Here is a 19,826-nt window from a genome sequence, read left to right as displayed (position 1 = left end):
ACCCCATGTGATTGTGGATGACCTGGACGATGCTACCTACGTGGTGGCTATGGAGAAGACTGGAAAGACAGTTAAAGTGGTGCAGGTGAATATACCACAGCCATTCTCTGCGAGGTCCATGGCGTTGCATATAAGTAGGAAGGAAGGAGACAAAAAGAAGCTGGAACAGCAATTGTTTGGAGCACCAGAGTTGGTTTTCTGGGAGGTCAGAGTGGACAGAGGGAACATTCCACCAATGAGGGATAAAGAAGAAGCAACTGTGTGGGAACTGGGCAGTTTCCAACCTCATATGTGGGGCCAGGAATTTCCTCCTTTGATGGACCACTCATCCCAGCAACAGCAGCAACTGAGAGAGAGCACCAAACTCCAGAGGTGGTCCTGGGAGATGGAGGAGTACATCTTAAGGACTAGACCTTCCTTCCGAATGCAGCAATGCGACTTTTTGTCCAGAAAGGACATGGACACCTAGGGTGTGGACTTTGGGTATTGTTGGGAAAATTCCTAATCTTGGTATATGTTCTGTTTTGGTTAATGGGTTTCTCCTTGTTTGGTTGGATTCTGCTACGGGGTCACCTCTGTAGGAGGCAGCCCCTCCGGCTCAGAATTTAAGGAGGGGGACATGTGGAGAAACGCCATCTTAGTTGGGAGGGAACATGAAACTGCTAGACAGGCTTTGGGGCCTAGCCCTCCTTTCACTCCCCCCCTCCCTTCCAGGGCCAAACCAGCAACTCTAGGGGGAAAGCCTCCTAGAGAGGCAGGAAGTTCTTTTGGTGTTTTTTTCTTATTAGACCAGGGACAGTAGGATGCGTTTAAAACCACATTTTATTTGTCATGCTGTTTGCTGTGCGGGTGCTGTGCTGTGCTAACCTTTTACATGCAACTGGTTTTGTTGTATTTTTCCTTCCTTTCCTTTCCTTTTTCTCTTTTAATTAAATATTTTTACTGTTTTGAATGATGGCAGTCAAACTCTGTACCACATAGATCCCCAACCGCTTTAGACCACGCTGCTTTATAAGGGGGCCCCGGGGAAGGGGGGGAAGGCATGCAGTTGGATAAGGTGCCAATCCTCCAGGGGTTCCCCAAAGAAGTGCTGTGGTCTCTGTGAAACCCAAGTACAGGGTGGCAGAGGACCTTGAGGCCTGGCCTCATAGCTAGAGAGGGGGATTGGGAGTCCTGTTCCTCTCAATCTGAACCCCTAGACTGAGCAGGTGGTGGCAGCGAGCCCAAGTGGCCGGAGGAGAAATAGCTCCCTCCAGGAGTTGGCGACTCAATAGGGAGTTGACGGGACCGGGTCTGAAGGCAGAATCGGGCCGGTTTCGTCACATGTCAAACCAGGCTTGTCGGTTTGGAGGTGAAGAAGAATTCCATACGGATGCAATTGTGAGACGTGCAGCAACTAGCAGGTTCATTTACATTTTTCACAATGATTCTATTCCCTTCGTTGGCTTTCAGTTGTGTAGACTTGTTTGTACAGTGGATGCATATTTTGTGCTTTTATTTGCAACGGACAGGGACTGTTGTATGCACAATCTATCTGGTTGTGTGATCGCTGCAGGACTACGGTTGAAAAACACATGGAAAGAGAAAATGGCACAAAAAGATTCTTAAACGTCAGAGTTTGATAGGCAAGAAGGAGAAATTTTAAAAAGGGATTTTCATATTGAAAGAGGTATTAGAAATATAAAACGGTCTGTAGTCTGACGGTAAAAGCAGGCTGGAGAGGGCTCTCACAGCAGCTGCCCTTTCAAGGACAACTTCTATGAGAGCTCTGGCTGACCCAAAACCATTCCAGCAGCTGCAAGTGGAGGAGTGGGGAATCAAACCCGGTTCTCCCAGATAAGAGTCTGCACACTTAACCACTACACCAAACTGGCTCTCTAAGAAGGGAAGAGAAGACATTCCAGAGAAGAAACATTTCTACTAGCATTAAGATCTCCTGTTTTAAGCCTATACTGGCAAGGCACTTGACATTAGGCACTCTACTGTGCCCTCAACCCCTGCCCGTTTCTCCCACAGGACAATTCTCCAGAACACCTCAAAATACCATTGGATTTTAGCGAGCCTTTGTCCTATTTGGAAGAATTTGTTGCAAATCTCTGCAGAATTTCACTCTGGAACAGATGACCGCAGACGCTGTAGCAGCTCAATGTACCGTGGATTGGAGCCCTGGAGCCGGGAAAGTTCCGGAAGACAGAATCACTACTCTTTGACCGGGGCCAGGATGGGATAGCTTGCGCCATCCGCTATACCACAGTGATTGGCTCCTTTCGACAGTCGCATGTAACCCTTTTCACCCCACAGTTTAGACCAGCTGTGAGAGAAAAAAATATGAAGAGAGAGTGAACATCCACAGCAGACAGACAGAGACCTAACAACCCTACTCTTTCTAGTGTTTCTCTTTGAAAATGAGAGTTCTCCAGGCAAATTCCAACATTTGGGTGGGTAGGTAGGCAGCCAGCCTCACCCCCTGCTCCCAGCAGCCCTTAGTCCGCCCACCAAGAGCTGGGGGTTGCATGTGCTGCCTTGTTTTCCACCCCCATGAGCCTGAACACTAAGTTTTTGGGTGGGTGGGAGGAGAGGCCCCTATATTGCACAGGCTGCAAGGGGAGCTAGAGCCTTTCAGGGTGGGGAGGGAGGGAGGAGGGCAGCCAGGAAGTGTCTCCCCCCAGCCAGTGTGTACAAGCCGCCCATGTTCCCTGCTGCTCCCGGTTGGGGAAGGGCACAGGAAAGCAGGGGAATGGGGAGGGAGTGCAGAGATACAAATCAGCTTTCTTTGGAACTTCGGAATTGGAAGTTGATCACTGCAGGCTGAGTGCCAGGAAAGGTAGAAGGGGAACCGGAGCTAGGCTTGCCAAACCCCAGGTCCCAGCGGGGGTTCTCCCGCTTTCCCAGGCTCCTTCCCACTCCCAGTCCGATGGCTGGTGGCGGGAAAGTCCCTCCCCCACAGCCACCTTGTGACTTTCCACCTCCGGAGGCTTCAGTTTCCACTAGAAAGGCTTGCTTTTGGGATGGTGTGTCTGTGTTACTTTGAAGAAGTTGGCAGAAACTCGTGAGTAGAGAGGCCAATCCTTCGCTTCAGTGTCGTCAGAAACGGGGGGAGGGGGGGAAGAGTCTGCTGAGCATTATTCCCCATGTGGAGATAGATTCTCATAGGGTATAATGGGGAATTGATCTGGAGATATTGGGGGATCTGGAGGGGCTGTTTTTTGAGGTAGATGCACCAAATTTTGAGTATAGCATCCAGCACCTCTCCCCAAAATGCCCCCCATGTTTCAAAATTATTGGACCAGGGGGTCCAGTTCTATGAGCCCCAAATGAAGGTGCCCCTATCCATTATTTCCTATGGAAGGAAGACATTTTAAAAGGTGTGCGGTTCCTTTAAATGTGATGGCCAGAACTCCCTTGGAGTTCAATTATGCTTGTCACACCCTTGCTCTTGGCTCTGCCCCCAGTGTCTCCTGGCTTCACCCCCAAAGCCTCCTGGCTCCACCCCCAAAGTTCCCAGATATTTCTTGAATTGGACTTGGCAACCCTAACCAGAGCTTACATGCAATTTAAATCACACTGGAGTGGGGAGGGAGAGGGGTGGCTCCCACCCTCTCCAGCTTCTTGCTCTCACCTCCATAGCCCCCCTTCCTACAGCCCCCCTTTGGCCTCCTCCCCCTTTGACTCCTAGCTATGGGGCTGGGAGTGACCCAGACAGAAACATAGAGTTGGAAGGGACCTCCAGGGTCACCCAGTCCAACCCCCTGCACAATGCAGGAAACTCACAAACACCTCCCCCTAAATTCACAGGACCCTCATTGCTGCCAGATGGTCATCTAGCCTCTGATTAAAAACCTCCAAGGAAGGAGAGCCCACCACCTCCCAAGGAGGAAGCCTGTTCCACTGAGGAACCGCTCTAACAGTCAGGAAGTTCTTCCTAATGTTGAGCCAGAAACACTTGATTTAATTTCAACCCACTGGTTCTGGTCCTACCTTCCGGGGCCACAGAAAACAATTCCGCACCATCCTCTAGATGACAGCCCTTCAAGTCCTTGGAGATGGTGATCAGATCACCTCTCAGCCGCCTCCTCTCCAGACGAAAGGGTAGAGCTATTCAGGCAGGGACTCCTTCCGCCTGTTGTGGCTTGCGTAGAGTTTTATGGGATAATGACTCAGATCTGGCTGGAACTGGGGGGAACCGTGGGGTACAGGCATTCTCATGCCTTCTAACAGGGGGAAGGGGCCCTCTCATCAGAGTTCTTGACTGATCACTTGGCTGATTTATAATCAAAAGCCACCAGATCTCACAATTTAGGTAGATCAAGAGAGGAAGGGCAGGAAGGGTTTCATCAGTGCTTAGTTCTAACACGGGGTCAGAAAGCAATCCTGGAGGGATTGGTTTGGGGGGTTTTCTGCCCATCTTCTGGGCATGGAGCAGGGGTCACTGAGGGTGTGTAAGGGGGAGGGACTTGTGAATGTCCTGAATTTTGCCAGTGGTTGAACTGGACAATCGTGGAGGCCCCTTCTAACTCTATGATTCTGTGATCTCGGTACAACTGGCCTGCTTCGTGGACAGCTCTCTCGCTCTCACCTGTTCTTCAGGATCCAATAGCTGCTTCCTTTCCTGACTTCTGGGGAATTCACATACCCCACGGCCAGCATGGCATGGGTCAACTTTTTGTCACTCCAAGGACAGGAGAAGATCCCTGAGCAGAGGAGAAGTTTGCATTGGGACAAGAAAGGTACCGGCGGGAGACTGATTTAGCGTCTTGTGGCTGCAGGTGACTCACCTTGTCTTGAGCCACGGCTGGCCCGTCCACTAGGCAAACTAGGCGGTTGCCTAGGGCGCCAGCAGGGTGGGGGTGCTGAATTTGGCCCTCCCCATGCCATAGACCAGAGGTGGCCAATGGTAGCTCTCCAGATGTTTTTTGCCTACAACTCCCATCAGCCCCAGCCAGCATGGCCAATGGCTGGGGCTGATGGGAGTTGTAGGCAAAAAAACATCTGGAGAGCTACCATTGGCCACCCCTGCCGTAGACAAACACTAGTTTGCCTCTTCCTCCACCCATTCACCTCCTCCTTGCTTGCCGCTTCTCAGCCCTTCACCCGCCCTGCCTCCTCCCCAGTTCCTTCATTCTCTCACCCGTCCCTTTTCGTCCTCTGCTTGCCCACTCTGTGTCCTTCCCACCAATTCCCTTCATCCTCCCACCAGCCCCGCCTCCTCCCCATCCCTTCTTGTCCTCTGCTTGACTGCCCCACCTCCTCCCCACTGATTCCCTAAAGAGGGGGTCCCCAACCCCCAGGCCATGGCCTGTTAACAGTCAGGCCGTGAGCTGTATAATTATTTCATTATATATTACAATGCAGTAATAATAATAATAATAAGAAGAATTGCAGATTTATACCCCACCCTTCTCTCTGAATCAGAGACTCAGAGTGGCTTACAATCTCCTATATCTTCTTCCCCCACAAGAGACACCCTGTGAGGTGGGTGGGGCTGAGAGAGCTCTCCCAGAAGCTGCCCTTTCAAGGACAGAGTCTCAGAACGGCTTACAATCGCCTATATCTTCTCCCCCCACAACAGACACCCTGTGAGGTGGGTGGGGCTGAGAGGGCTCTCACAGCAGCTGCCCTTTCAAAGACAACTCCTGCCAGAACTATGGCTGACCCAAGGTCATTCCAGCAGGTGCAAGTGGAGGAGTGGGGAATCAAACCCGATTCTCCCAGATAAGAGTCCACACACTTAACCACTACACCAAACTAACAGAAATAAAGTGCACAATTGTATCATCCCGAAACCATCCTCTCCCCCGGTCCCTGGAAAAAATTGTCTTCCACAAAACTGGTCCCCGGTGCCAAAAAGGTTGAGAATTGCTGCCCTAAAGATTCCCTAAAGAGAGAGGGAGAAGGAAGCAGACCACAGCCAGTCGCTTGGTGCCTGATAGAAGCCTTCCAGGGGCCTGATTCAGCCCCCGAACAACATGTTTGACACTCCTGGCATAGAAGCTGCACAGCTGAGCTTCCTAAGTTGGTGGTTTTCTTCTGTTTTATTTTTTTTGGGGGGGGAAGGATGTGCCCTCATATTGTTGCAGTAAAACACAGATGCGCTTAAATGCTCAGAATCTGCTGTCCTCCTCGAAGGGCTCCTTACCTGACTTGTAGAACTGGAACTCTCGGCTCCTGGAATCAAAGGCAATGGAAACGGGGCCAGCACTGAACAGAGCTCGCTCCAAAGCTCTCTCATCTCCCTTTGGGATCGCTACGAAGGAAGTACACTTCGCCTCTGCTTTCTGGGGGTCGTAACGACAAGGGGAGCTGTTCTGCAGAGAAATGTCAATGAGGGTGTAAGAGCAGGGTTGCCAAGTCCCCCGTGGCCTCCATTTTGTACTATTGTACCATAGAGTTTCCAAAAAAAAATTGCTAGAGCATCCAGGGAAAACCATAGAGTTTTCCTGGAAACGCCTAGAGTGGCCGGTGCACGGCAGCGGCATGATGTCATTTCCGGGTGATGTCATCATGCCGGTGACATCGGTGGAGGTTCCCCCTCTGGCCCAATGTGGGCCGGCAGGTTAGTAACCTCCAGGGCAGGGGGGTTGGCAGCCCTATGTAAGAGGGTGGAATGTCTCTTGGGGAAGAGCTCATTCTCTGGTTATTTGGGATGCGTATCTAGTGTGGCAATAATTCATTCTTGCACTGTAGTACAGACAGGAAATTTGCTCCCCCCCACCAAGTAGATCCTGAGGCCTGTCCTCAATACCCAGTTCTACATGCACACACACATACAAACAGCCAGGGCATTTTTTTGTAGCAGAAACTCCTTTGCATATTAGGCCGCACCCCCCCGTTGTAGCCAATCCTCCTGGAGCTTCCAGTAGGCCTTCTACTAAGAGCCCTATAAGCTCTCGGAGGATTGACGACATCAGAGGGTGTGGCCTAATATGCAAAGGATAGGGTTCAGTGGGGGATTACTAACTTCTACCTATTATACCATAGAGTTTTCCCTCCAAAATGGCTAGAGCATCCAGGAAAACCATAGAGTTTTCCCGAGAACGCCTAGAGTGGACGCCGTGTGATGTCGCCGGTGCGATGATGTCACTTCCAGGGGAACCCCCACCTGGACCAAGGGCTTGGCAGCCCTAGCAAAGGAGCTCCTGCTACTAAGAAAAGCCCTGCAAACAACAGTGATGATTCTCAGGCAGCGGGGGCAGTGTGGTACAATGGTCATAATGTTGGACAGGGATCTTAAGAGATCTGAGTTCAAATCACCACTCTGCCATGAAGCTCACTGGATAATGCTGGGTTGCCACACCCTTTCGGACAAGCCTATTTTACAGGGTGGTTGTGAGGATAAAGTGGTGGAGGGGAGAACCAAGTAGGGGTCGTCTTATAGAAAAATAGGTGGTGGAGCTCATCCAGGGATTGTTATGCAGCTGCACCTATGGACAAGGTGGGGAGGAGGAGGGGGAACCCTCAGAAAGGTTCAGGAGCTGCGCTCCTGTGAGCTCCTGCTGAATTCAAGGCCTGGAACCAAGTATGGTGTTCTGAGATGCTTTGGAGAAGGCAAGATAAAAATGTACAGATAGATAAGTCGCTAGTTAGAACGGAGGAGGAGGAGAAGATGATGATGATATTGGATTTATATCCCGCCTGTTACTTTGAATCTCAGAGCGGTCACAATCTCCTTTACCTCCCTCCCACCCTGCCCACAACGGACACCTTGTGAAGTAGGTGGGGCTGAGAGTGCTCTCACAGAAGCTGCCCTTTCAAGGGCAACCTCTGAGATAACGATAAGAACATAAGAGAAGCCATGTTGGATCAGGCCAATGGTCCATCCAGTCCAACACTCTGTGTCACACAGTGGCCAAAAAAAATTATACGCACACACACACACACACACTGTGGCTAATAGCCACTGATGGACCTGTGCTCCATATTTTTATCTAAACCCCTCTTGAAGGTGGCTATACTTGTGGCCACCACCACCTCCTGTGGCAGTGAATTCCACATGTTAATCACCCTTGGGGTGAAGAAGTACTTCCTTTTATCTGTTTTAACCTGTCTGCTCAGCAATTTCATCAAATGCCCACGAGTTCTTGTATTGTGAGAAAGGGAGAAAAGTACTTCTTTCTCTACTTTCTCCATCCCATGCATTATCTTGTAAACCTCTATCATGTCACCCCGCAGTCGACGTTTCTCCAAGCTAAAGAGCCCCAAGCGTTTCAACTATGGCTTACCCAAGGTCATTCCTGCACCTGCAAGTGGAGGAGTGAAAAACCAAACCCAATACTCCCAGATAAGACTCCGCACACTTAACCACTACACCAAACTGGCTCTCTTGAGAAGGCAGGTGGACGGATATGACAGAATAGAAAAGTAGGGACTTGTACGCTGTCATCACACTTACAGGGCACACCTGGGCTTCTGCATATTACCTTTGATAAATATGGGTATGTTTTCTCAGAGTTGATGCCCCCATTATGCTGCACATACAAGAAGGCCCGTGAGGCATTTCCTCCACCACATCCACAGTTGTGGAACTTTCCAGAGCAGTCAATGAGGTTTTGTTCACTTAGTGAGACCAGACGTTTGGTGGTCTTGAAATGCAAGCCTTCCAAGGCGCCGGTAGCACTGAACGCCCAACAGGAGCCACAGTTGCCCTACAAAAAAGAAAAATCAGAGAGGAGAGGCTCTGGAGCTCAGTCCACGGACCACAACTGTTCGAATTGAAAGAGATTCTTGTTTCAAAATGGATCCTTCCTCCATATTTAAAAAATCCCTACCTGGATATAGAAGCGGTGCAACTGGGAGAAAGATTCTTCCCTCTTCCGGCTTGTTCTGCTGATTATTTAGGGATGCCAGGCCTCCAGGCGGGACCTGGAGAACCCCTGGCATTACAACTGATGTCCAGACTACAGAGAGCAACCCCCCTGGAGAAAACGGATCTTTTTGAGGGTGGCCTCTATGAATTTTACCCCACTGAGGTCCTTGTCACCAGTCTGGGGTAGCAGATAGGAGTGCAGGCGTATTCTTCTTCAAAATGTTCTCCTCAAATGTTATGAGGAAAAAGTTGTGATACCTTGGTTACCAGTTGTGACTCATCTTACAAATAATATTTTACCACAAAATCCTGTATATCACAATTTGATATATTTTTAATGTGGATTGTAAGTGAAATCGTTCAATAAAATTTTTCATACAAAAAAAAAAGGACTGCAGACTCTAATCTGGGAGAATAGGGCTTGATTCCCCACTCTTCCACATACACCTGCTGGTGTGACCTTGAGTCAGTCACAAGTTCTTTCACAAGAACTGTTCTCTCAAGAGCAGTTCTCTCAGAGCTCTCTCAGCCCCACCCACCTCACAGGGTGTCTGTTGTGGGGAAGGGAAGGGAAAGGAGATTGTAGGCCGCTCTGAGACTCTGTCCTTGAAAAGGCAGCTTCTGGGAGAGCTCTCTCAGCCCCATCCACCTCACAGGGTGTCTGTTGTGGGGAGGAGAAGGGAAAGGAGATTGTAGGCCGCTCTGAGACTCTGTCCTTGAAAGGGCAGCTTCTGGGAGAGCTCTCTCAGCCCCAAACGCCTCACAGGATGTCTGTTGTGGGGAGGGGAAGGGAAAGGAAATTGTAGGCCGCTCTGAGACTCTGTCCTTGAAAGGGCAGCTTCTGGGAGAGCTCTCTCAGCCCCACCCACCTCACAGGGTGTCTCTTGTGGGGGAGGAAGGGAAAGGAGATTATAGGCCACTCTGAGTCTCTGTCCTTGAAAGGGCAGCTTCTGGGAGAGCTCTCTGAGCCCCACTCGCCTCACAGGGTGTCTGTTGTGGAGGAGAAAGGGAAAGGAGATTGCAGGCCGCTCTGAGACTTTGTCCTTGAAATGGCAGCTTCTGGGAGAGCTCTCACAGTCCCACCCACTTCATAGGGTGTCTGTTGTGGGGGAGGAAGGGAAAGGAGATTGTAGGCCACTCTGAGTCTCTGTCCTTGAAAGGGCAGCTTCTGGGAGAGCTCTCTGAGCCCCACTCGCATCACAGGGTGTCTGTTGTGGAGGAGAAAGGGAAAGGAGATTGCAGGCCGCTCTGAGACTTTGTCCTTGAAATGGCAGCTTCTGGGAGAGCTCTCACAGTCCCACCCACTTCATAGGGTGTCTGTTGTGGGGGAGGAAGGGAAAGGAGATTGTAGGCCACTCTGAGTCTCTGTCCTTGAAAGGGCAGCTTCTGGGAGAGCTCTCTCAGCCCCATCCACCTCAAAGGGTGTCTGTTGTGGGGAGGGGAAGGGAAAGGAAATTGTAGGCCACTCTGAGTCTCTGTCCTTGAAAGGGCAGCTTCTGGAAGAGCTCTCTCAGCCCCATCTACTTCACAGGGTGTCTGTTGTGGGGGAGGAAGGGAAGGGAGATTGTAAACCACTCTGAGACTCCAAGTGAAATGCAGAATATAAATCCAATCTCCTCCTCTGGCTCCATCCCAAAATCTCCAGGAGTTTCCCAACTTGGATCTGGCAACCCCCCACCCCTGCTGGTGCCAGGGAGTACCTGGAAACCCTGTTATCTACATGCCAGGACTTTTTCATTGGGGGGAGGGGATACCTGTCTGAAATCTAAGAGTTCATTCTATGTAGGGTTGCCAATCCCCAGGTGGTGGAAGGGGATCCCCCGGTTTGGAGGCTCTCCCCCTGCTTCAGGGTCATCAGAAAGCATGAGGGGGGGGGAGGGAAATGTCTGCTGAGCACTCCAATCTTCCCCATGGAGACTGATTCCCATAGGGTATAATGGAGAATTGATCTGCAGGCATCTGAGGCTCTGGGGGAATAGTTTTTTGAGGTAGAGGCACCAAATTTGCAGGATAGCACCCGATGCTTCTCTTCAAAACACACTCTGAGTTTCAAAAAGATGGGACTAGGGAGTCCAATTCTATGAGCCTCAAAAGGAGGTGCCCCTATCCTTCATTATTTCCCATGGAGGGAAGACATTTAAAAGTTGAGTGGTCCCTTTCAATGTGATGGCCGGAACTCCCTTTGGAGTTCAATTGTGCTCGTAACAATCTTGCTCCTGGCTCCACCCCCAAAGTCCCCTAGCTCCACCCCAAAGTCCCCTGGCTCCACCCCCAAAGTCCCCAGATATTTCTTGAAGTGGACTTGGCAACTCTACTCCTTACACCAGTTATTTGACCGGGGTTCAACACTGTTGGGAAGTGTTGTCCCATGATAGTTTTTTTCTGATTTTTATGCTTTTGTCCGTTAAAATACGACTGCTTATGTATAAATAAAAAAGAACCATAATCTCTCATTTACCACCCCAATATTTGCCCTACTCCTTTCCAAAGACTTTCTAGTTATTGTACTGGTCCGTGAATTCCTGATGTGGCTGTTTATGATTCTCTACCAGTCATCCCTCTCACCTGGTCTTTGACTCGGGTCACATAACCCTTTTTCCGCCAGTCCACTTCCTTGGGAGTTTCCAGAGTGGCTGATTCTTGAAATAAAGTCACATTCCCACCAGGGGGTTCAGCGGGGCCCGAATAAATGCAGTTTGTCCTCTGGGTATACTCTTTGTTCGTCTGGAGGAGAAAGCAGGAGGGGGAAACTCTGTCAAACAGACCTTTTCTCTCACCTGAGAGGTGATGTCAAGATGGTGGTTGCGTGACTTCTAAAGCTAGGAAGCCTCCACGTGTCGCTACCTTGGCTGAGACAAGCCCCAGTTCCCTCAGTCTGTCAGCAACAAAATGGCAGTGACATCAGCCTGGCCTGTAAAGCCAGAGTTTGGGGAGGGGAGAGGCCTTGGCTGAATATAATGCCATCAAGTCTACCCTCCGAAGCAGTTATTTTCCCCAGGGAGAGAGAGATCTGTTGTCTAGTAGTCAATTGTGATACCCAAAGATCTTCATGCTGCACTTGGAGGTTGGCTACCCTAAGCCTCCAGACTCTTTTTTATAGGCCTGTTGCAGCAAAGACTGAAACTGAGAGGATGTTGAAGCGTACTGAAGTCTTGAGATGTGTCAAGCTGAGGATTCCCAGCCTCCCATTTACTCCCGGGGTTTGCCCTGGTTCCCAAACTCCCGGGGTTTACCCTGGTTTTGGACCCACCAAACTGCTAGCACAGAGCTGGCTCCCCAGGGGATCCTCACCCCCAAAGAGCTCCGTCGTGCATGACGTGCCCAGTGCGATAAGGTCACCTGGAAGCGATGTCATCACACCAGACACTTGCGTGGGGGACGCTCTAGCAATTTGGGTAAAAACTCTATGGCGCCATAGAGTCTTAACCCAAATAGCTAGAGCATCCCCCCCATGATGTGCCTGGCGTAAAGACATCACTTCTAGGTGATGTCATTGCACCAGGTACGTAAAGTGTAGGCAAGAGCCATCCCCGACCTGGAGTCAGGTAGTCTGGTCAAGCTTCTTTATGAGTTTGGCACACTCAGCAGCCTCCCTATTTGCTCACTGGGAGCTCGACATCTACTCAAGGGTAACCATTTCAGGTCAGGACAACGGGGCAAAGGGAAGTAGAAATGCCCTCTTCCCACCTGCGATGGACCTCATCCAGACTGGGCCCTCACACACCTGAGAACTACATTACAAGCACAGAACCTACAAAGCACATCCGACTGAAAGTCTTCACAGGGAATACAACCCCAGCAGGTCTTTGCATCTTTAGAATCATAGAGTTGGAAGGGACCTCCAGGGTCATCTAGTCCAACCCCCTGCACAATGCAGGAAACTCACAAATTCCTCCCCCTAAATTCACAGGATCTTCATTGCTGTCAGATGGCCCTCTAGCCTCTGTTGAAAAACCTCCAAGGAAGGAGAACCCACCACCTCCCGAGGAAGCCTATTCCACTGAGGAATTGCTCTGTCAGGAAGTTCTTCCTCATGTTGAGCCGGAAACTCTTTTGATTTAATTTCAACACCTTGGTTCTGGTCCTACCTTCCGGGGCCACAGAAAACAATTCCACACCATCCTCTACATGACAGCCCTTCAAGTCCTTGAAGATGGTGATCATATCACCTCTCAGCCGCCTCCTCTCCAGACTAAACATGCCCAGCTCCTTCAACCTTTCCTCACAGGACTTGGTCTCCAGATCCCTCACCATCTTCGTTGCCCTCCTCTGGACCCATTCCAGCTTGTCTATATCCTTCTTAAAACGGTGCCCAAAACTGAACACAATACTCCAGCTGAGGTCTTACCAGAGCAGAGAAAAGCAATACCATCACATCACGTGATCTGGACACTAGACTTCTGTTGATACAGTTTGGCCCTTGGCCAGAAGGCATGGAGCTGCACACTGTCTCCTGGCTTAACCTATCTCATAGGGTAGTCTTAAGGGTAAAATCGAGGTGAGGAGAACTAGTTTTGCCACCCTGAGCTTCCGCTGAGAAAGAATGAGGTAGAAACATAACAGCCAGAGATACATTTAGGATGCAGGTAGAAGACAGGGCTTTTTTTTTCTTTTGGTAGCAGGAGCTCCTTTAAATATTAGGCCACTCCCCCTGATGCAGCCAATCCTCCTGGAGCTTACAGTAGGCCCTGTACTAAGAGCCCTGTAAGCTCTTGGAGGATTGGCTACATCAGGGGGTGTGGCCTAATATGCAAAGGAGTTCCTGCTACAAAACAAGCCCTGGGAAGATATTTGAAAGGCAAAACGTGATCAAACACAGACGTAACAAGTGGTTAAGTCCATGAGATGAAAAAGAGTCTCCTTACCAGATCGCCAAAGTGGTTCATCCCCAGCCGATAGGTGTGTTTCCCCAGAGACGCCTCCAAATTGTGCTGCTGAATCATCCAGAGATTCTTCTCCCAGATGGTCCGACGGAAGTTCTCTTCGTCCTGCAAGGCAGTCAGAACGAATTCAGCCAGCCAGCCTTGGAAAGAGACTGTAGGGAACAGCGATGCCAGAACCAGATCATGCTTTTCAGGAGAGGATTCGGCTGCTCTGGATCACATTGATTATGATTTTATTTGCAGTGGAAGGTTGACTTTCAGAAGCCAGCACGGGTGAGGAGGGGCTATTGCGTGCCACTTCCTTCTGGCATGGGACACCCAAAGGGACGTCAACGTGGATGGCCGCTACTGGATCCAAACATGGTCATAAACACAAACAGTGGACTGGACGCTCTAGTTTGGAGAAGGGAATTCATTTGTTTTAAAGCAGGGGTCCCAATCCGTGGCCTGTTAGCAACCAGGCTGTGAGTTGTATAATTGTTTCATTATATATTACAATGTAGCAGCAGGAGCAGTAATAATAATAATAATATGACGACATTGGATTTATATCCTGGCCTCCACGCCGAATTTCAGAGCCGCTCACAATCACCTTTACCTCCCCCCCACCCCGCACAACAGGTGGGGAAGGCAAGTGGGGCTGAGAGAGCTCCCACAGAAGCTGCCCTTTCAAGGACAACTCCGACGAGAGCTACGGCTGACCCAAGGCCATTCCAGCAGCTGCAAGTGGAGGAGTGGGGAATCAAATCCAGTTCTCCCAGACAAGAGTCCACGCACTTAACCACTACACCAAACTGGCCATTCCAGCAGCTGCAAGTGGAGGAGTGGGGAATCAAACCCAGTTCTCCCAGATAAGAGTCCGCGCACTTAACCACTACACCAAACTGATAGAAATAAAGTGCACAATTGTATCATCCCGAAACCATCCCCCCCCTGGTCCCTGGAAAAATTGTCTTCCACAAAACCGGTCCCTGGTGCCAAAAGGGTTGGGGACTGCTGTTTTCAAGCAATCTAATTCCAAGCACCCTGCCCTTGAAGAGAGCTGCTTTGCCCTTAAAGAAAGCACAGCTCCCCAAGAATGACGTTCTGCACATACTCAGAAACACTCCGCGCAAGGTCACACTCCCCCACCTCCAGGTATTCTTTGCCATTGGTGGCCTTCCAGTCTTTCCACGCTTCTTCCAGGGCCACGGCCGGTCCTGCAGTGGATGTCCTCTGGAAGACCAAGAAGCTTGTTGCCACCGCCCAGAGGCTGACCGTGTGTCTACAAAGGCAAAGCATTCCCAGAGTTCTCAGTTTAGCTGTTCGGTTCCCTTGCATTGCCCACTGATAGCCCCCGACCAGTGTTCCCTCCAAGTGGAATTAGAGTGAGCTAGCTCACAGATTTTTTTAGCCTCCAGCTCACACGTTTGTCTTAGCTCAGGGAGGATGACTCCAGAGCACATTCACTGATGCAGTAGCTCACAAGTCTAATGCCAGGAGCTCACAAAGTAGAGTTTTTGCTCACAAGACTCTGCGGTTTAGAGGGAACATTAAGCAGTCTGCCACTGAACACGCAGAGCCAGTGAACATCAGTGTTCCCTCTAGGGTTGTCAGGTCCAATTGAAGAAATGTCTCGGGACTTTGGGGGTGGAGCCAGGATCAAGGGTGTGACAAGCACAACTAAATTCCAAAGGAAGTTCTGGCCATCACATTTAAAGCTATTGCGCCCCTTTTTTTTATGCCTTCCTTCCATTGGAAATAATGGATAGGGGCACCTTCTTTGGGGGCTCATAAAATTGGACTCCCTGGTCCAATCCTTTTGAAACTTGGGGGTTGTTTTGAGGAGAGGCACCGGATGCTATGCTGAAAATTTGGTGCCTCTAATTCAAAACACAGCCCCCCCCAAGAGCCCCAGATACCCACAGATCAATTCTGCATTACACCCTATGGGAATTGGCCTCCATAGGGAATAATGAAGTGCCCAGCAGACATTCCCCTCCCCCCCCCGCTTTCTGAAGCAGGGGGAGGGCCTCCAAACCGGGGGATCCCCTACCCCCACCTGGGGATTGAACAACACAAATTGCGGGTGAAAAAGTCTTGAAAACTACTTAAATGCTTTGCAAACTGAATTCTATTATATTCATAGAACACATTAAAAGAACATATTATGCTCATACATTACATACATTATTCATATCATTGCACTGAAAACATGAACCCTTATCAACGTTCTTAAAGTTACAGTCCCACGCACTTGCATATAGCGTGCCCTGTGGTCATCACTCCACGATTTACACATCCAGCACAAAATCCAGTGCATGAGATTGTAACTGTAAGAACTTTGATAAGGGGACATTCATTATTAACATGTGCAGAAAAGGAGAGAGAATGGGTTCCTTTCACCCTGAGACCCCCCCTATCCAACCCTGAGCACTGTTTCTAATGTTCTTCCTAACCAGAAAAAGTAGTTTCTACTCCCCCATTCACACCTACCTCTCTTTGCAGCAGAAAACTTCAGCTTTCTCTGTGTGTACATGCGTGTCTCTGCACCATAGGGAAAAAAATCACCGTGTGTGTGTGTGTGTGTGTGTGTTTGAATATGTCAGAGATGGGGGGGGATCTCCCACCTTACATTTTGATTCCCCAGTCTTGATCAAAAAATCCCCTTCTAATAGCTTGTCAGAGACTGAATTTGGACTCTCTCACACACACCAGTAGAAGTGACAGGCTTTCTTGAAAAGATTTTAAAAGCTGGTTCAGGCTCTAGCATAAGGCAAGAGCAAGCAGATACAATAAAATAAAATCACTTTTCCTACATACACATCCACACATTTGTGAAGACAGCAGCTTCAAAACAGCATTAGTAACGAAGCACCAAGCTGGAGACCCAGCAAGCAACAGTGACTCAGTGGTAGAGCATCTGCTTGGTAAGCAGAAGGTCCCAGGTTCAATCCCCGGCATCTCCAACTAAAAAGGGTCCAGGAAAATAGGTGTGAAAAACCTCAGCTTGAGACCCTGGAGAGCCACTGCCAGTCAGAGTAGACAATACTGACTTTGATGGACCCAGGGTCTGATTCAGTATAAGGCAGCTTCATATGTTCAAGATAGCCCCCGACTTTGATGGGTTTTATGGGGCCATGCTTGAAAAACTTGTCCCAGAGTAAGGAAACTTTGTAGGAAAATTGGACTGCTGATCCCCTGGCCAGTAAAAGGCAATCAAGAATGTGATGCAAAAGATGATTCTTGAAAAAGAGCAAGACTACCCCTCTGTTATGAGTGCCCTTATGTCAGATTGCTTTGATAATCAAAGGTGGGGTCTCAACCTTTTAATCCAAGTTTGGAAACAGCAGAAGAGTATTAAGTGTTTGACATGGAACTGTCCTCAGGTCATTCTCTAAGAGTTGGGTGGCACATCAGGAAACAGGCTGTTTCTTTAAATCTATGACATGGTCCAATGCTGGCATACAAACTGTCAAGTTGATTGATATAGAGGTGACCACCTCTCTCAACAGAAGAGCACAGTTCTCTATCTGCAATGACTACAGTCAGCCTGTACACACCTGGGCCTCCAAAGTTAGGACCCTGACAGAGAAAAAGAGAGACTTTCAAAGGTGGGTGTGAGATTATTCAACCATTGAACAGATCTGTGCTGCATTTGCACTGAAAGCACAGAAAGCAGGCAGAATTCATGGCCACCCAAACTCATTTTGCAGGAAAAAGGTAAAGATAGTCTCCTGTGCAAGCACCAGTCGTTTCTGACTCTGGGGTGATGTCGCATCGCGATGTTTTCATGGCAGACTTTTTATGGAGTGGTTTGCCCTTGCCTTTCCCAGTTCTCTACACTTCCCCCCCAGGAAGCTGGGTCCTCATTTTACCAACCTCGGAAGGATGGAAGGGTGAGTCGACCTTGAGCTGGCTACCTGAACCCAGCTTCCGCCAGGATCAAACTCAGGTCGTGAGCAGAGAGCTCAGACTACAGTACTGCAGCTTTACCACTCTGCGCCACGGGGCGGAACCCAGTCCCAAAACCACACAGAGCTGATCTCACTGCAACCCCATTTAAATGGCTCATCTCTGACACAAATCACCCTACTTTTCTATTGGCTCAGCCATTTGCCAATTTCAACGGAAAGCAGACCCCAATTTAAACTTGAGAGACCCCACCAAATTCTGTCTTGCTCTGCTGTGGGAAGTCCTACCTCATCGTCTCGTTGCAACCTTTCCTCCTGAGAGGGTTCTCCACCGCGGGCAACGAAGTGCTCCAAGGCTACATCGATTTGTCCCTTTATAGGGTAAGGTGGTTATCTGGAGGGCTTCAAACCCACACAAGATGCAGGGAAATGAACCCAAATGGTCTCATTTCTTGGCAGCAGTGTCGACTTCTCACGTCCATGTACCTCAAATGATCTCAAAGCCCCATCCTTGGTTGGTGGATGCAAACACCGCATCAAAACTATGACCACATCCTGATTCTCCTCAGGTCCATCTGTGAATGTCTTTTGAGTCACATCACAACCCCAGCCGCATCCTTTGGTTAAAACACTACCAATGCTGCAACGAAATCATGCATTTCCAACCTCTAATTTCACATTTCTCATGGTTTTTTGAAGGCCTAGCTACACAATAAAAGCCCCGTGGCACAGAGTGGTAAAGCTGCAGTACTGCAGTCGGAGCCCTCTGCTCACAACCTGAGTTCGATCCCAGCGGAAGCTGGTTCAGGTAGCCGGCTCCAGGTTGACTCAGCCTTCCATCCTTCTGAGGTCGGTGAAATGAGTCCCCAGCTTGCTGGGGGGGAAGTGTAGATGACTGGGAAAGGCAATGGCAAACCACTCTGTAAAAAGTCTGCCGTGACAACGTCGTGAAAGCAACGTCAGCCCAGAGTTGGAAACGACTGGTGCTTGCACAGGGGACTACCGTTACCTTTTTAAGCTACACAATACATTCTCCTGGTGTGTCTCTAGACATCTGCTGAACTTTCCAGTCAGTTGGGACAGGGATTATGGTGTGAGGGGAACTCAACTGCCCCATCCAGCATTTTCCCAACTGGAAGTGGCCGCAGAGAGATTCTGTTAGCCCCCCCTGGAAAACCTGCATGTTAACCTTCAGTAGGACACACAGGCTTGCCCAGTGAGCATACTGGATGGGGGATACACTTCTGGGTAGCAGTGTGTGTGAACAAGATCTTGGGGCATGGGTGGACCATAAAGTGAATATGAGCAGCTGGTGTGATGCAATGACAGAAAAGGCAAATGCCATCTTGGGGTGAATCAACAGAGGCATAACTTCCAGATTGCAAGATGTCATAGTTCTGCTGTACACTTCATTGGTCAGGCCACACATGGAGCATTGTGTGCGGTTCTGGAGGATGTGGACAGAATGGAGCGGGTGCAGAGGAGAGCGACGAGGATGATCAGGAGCCCGGAGACCAAGAAGCTCTATGAGAACAGGCTGAGGGGCTTGGGAATGTTCATTCCGGAGGAGAGGAGGTTGAGGGGGGAACATGATTGCCCTTTCTTTTTTAAAGTCTTTAAAGAGCTGTCATTTAGTGGAGGACAAGGCGCTGTTCCTGTGGGCAGCAGAGAAGAGGACCAAGGCCGGCGCGTGGGAGTAGGCCAAGTAGGTGGTCACGTAGGGCGCCACTTGACCTAGGGGTTCCATGAGGCGCCCCCTCTCCCCACACTCTGCGGTCGCGCCGCTGCTGTCCTGACTTTGCCGAGGTCTCCTGAGCCTCGGAAGGCCTAGGTAAAATCGGGGGGGGGGGTGTTGCAGCGAGTGCTCTCTAAGTGAACCTGCTGCCCTTCCGAACTTTGGAAAGTGTGTGTGTGTGTGTGTGAGATAGTGACGTCATTGCTACATCACAGACATTGCCTCCAAGTTTCGAAGCAATCCAGAGCAAGAGGTGTAAGTTACCAGAGACTGCTAAATAAAATATTGCAAGAGCACTAATTTTTTTTTAATTTTCAAAAACTCTTTATTGAGCTTAATAAACACATATGCAAAGCAATCAATGACTGTATCTCCAATCATTCTTTGTGAATAAGCAAAAACCGCAAAAAGATAATATACACAAAATAAAAACAAAAGAACAAAACACAAAAATACATAATTGGCAGCTAAATTAAAGGATAACTACTTTGTTCACATCTTGATTACATCGT

The 19,826-nt window shown here is 49.5% G+C and overlaps 1 protein-coding gene across 1 annotated transcript; it reads right to left on the bottom strand.

Annotated features, from left to right (window-relative positions):
• Positions 1-2,199: 2,199 nt before the first annotated feature.
• Positions 2,200-17,872, bottom strand: LOC132567473 (procathepsin L-like). The gene is made up of 8 exons (XM_060233148.1): positions 17,868-17,872; positions 14,818-14,950; positions 13,669-13,791; positions 11,369-11,527; positions 8,418-8,642; positions 6,137-6,305; positions 4,577-4,691; positions 2,200-2,311 (listed from the first exon to the last, which is right to left on the bottom strand). The coding sequence occupies exons 1-8, from the start codon at positions 17,870-17,872 to the stop codon at positions 2,200-2,202; spliced, it is 1,041 nt and encodes a 346-aa protein (XP_060089131.1).
• Between the last annotated feature and the right edge of the window lie 1,954 nt (positions 17,873-19,826).

Source organism: Heteronotia binoei, chromosome 2 (genome assembly GCF_032191835.1).
Source record: "Heteronotia binoei isolate CCM8104 ecotype False Entrance Well chromosome 2, APGP_CSIRO_Hbin_v1, whole genome shotgun sequence".
NCBI lineage: Eukaryota > Metazoa > Chordata > Lepidosauria > Squamata > Gekkonidae > Heteronotia > Heteronotia binoei.
Note: the sequence above shows the minus strand (reverse complement) of the source record. Positions and strands in the feature narration are given on the sequence as shown.

Bases quoted from the DNA above. Each gene is read 5' to 3' on its own strand.
- LOC132567473 (XM_060233148.1), bottom strand. The intron at 13,792-14,817 runs GTGGGGGAGTGT...ACTGCCTTGCAG, and splicing joins ATGGCAAAGAATACCTGGAG to GACGAAGAGAACTTCCGTCG. The intron at 11,528-13,668 runs GTAAGGAGACTC...TTTCTCCTCCAG, and splicing joins TGAACCACTTTGGCGATCTG to ACGAACAAAGAGTATACCCA.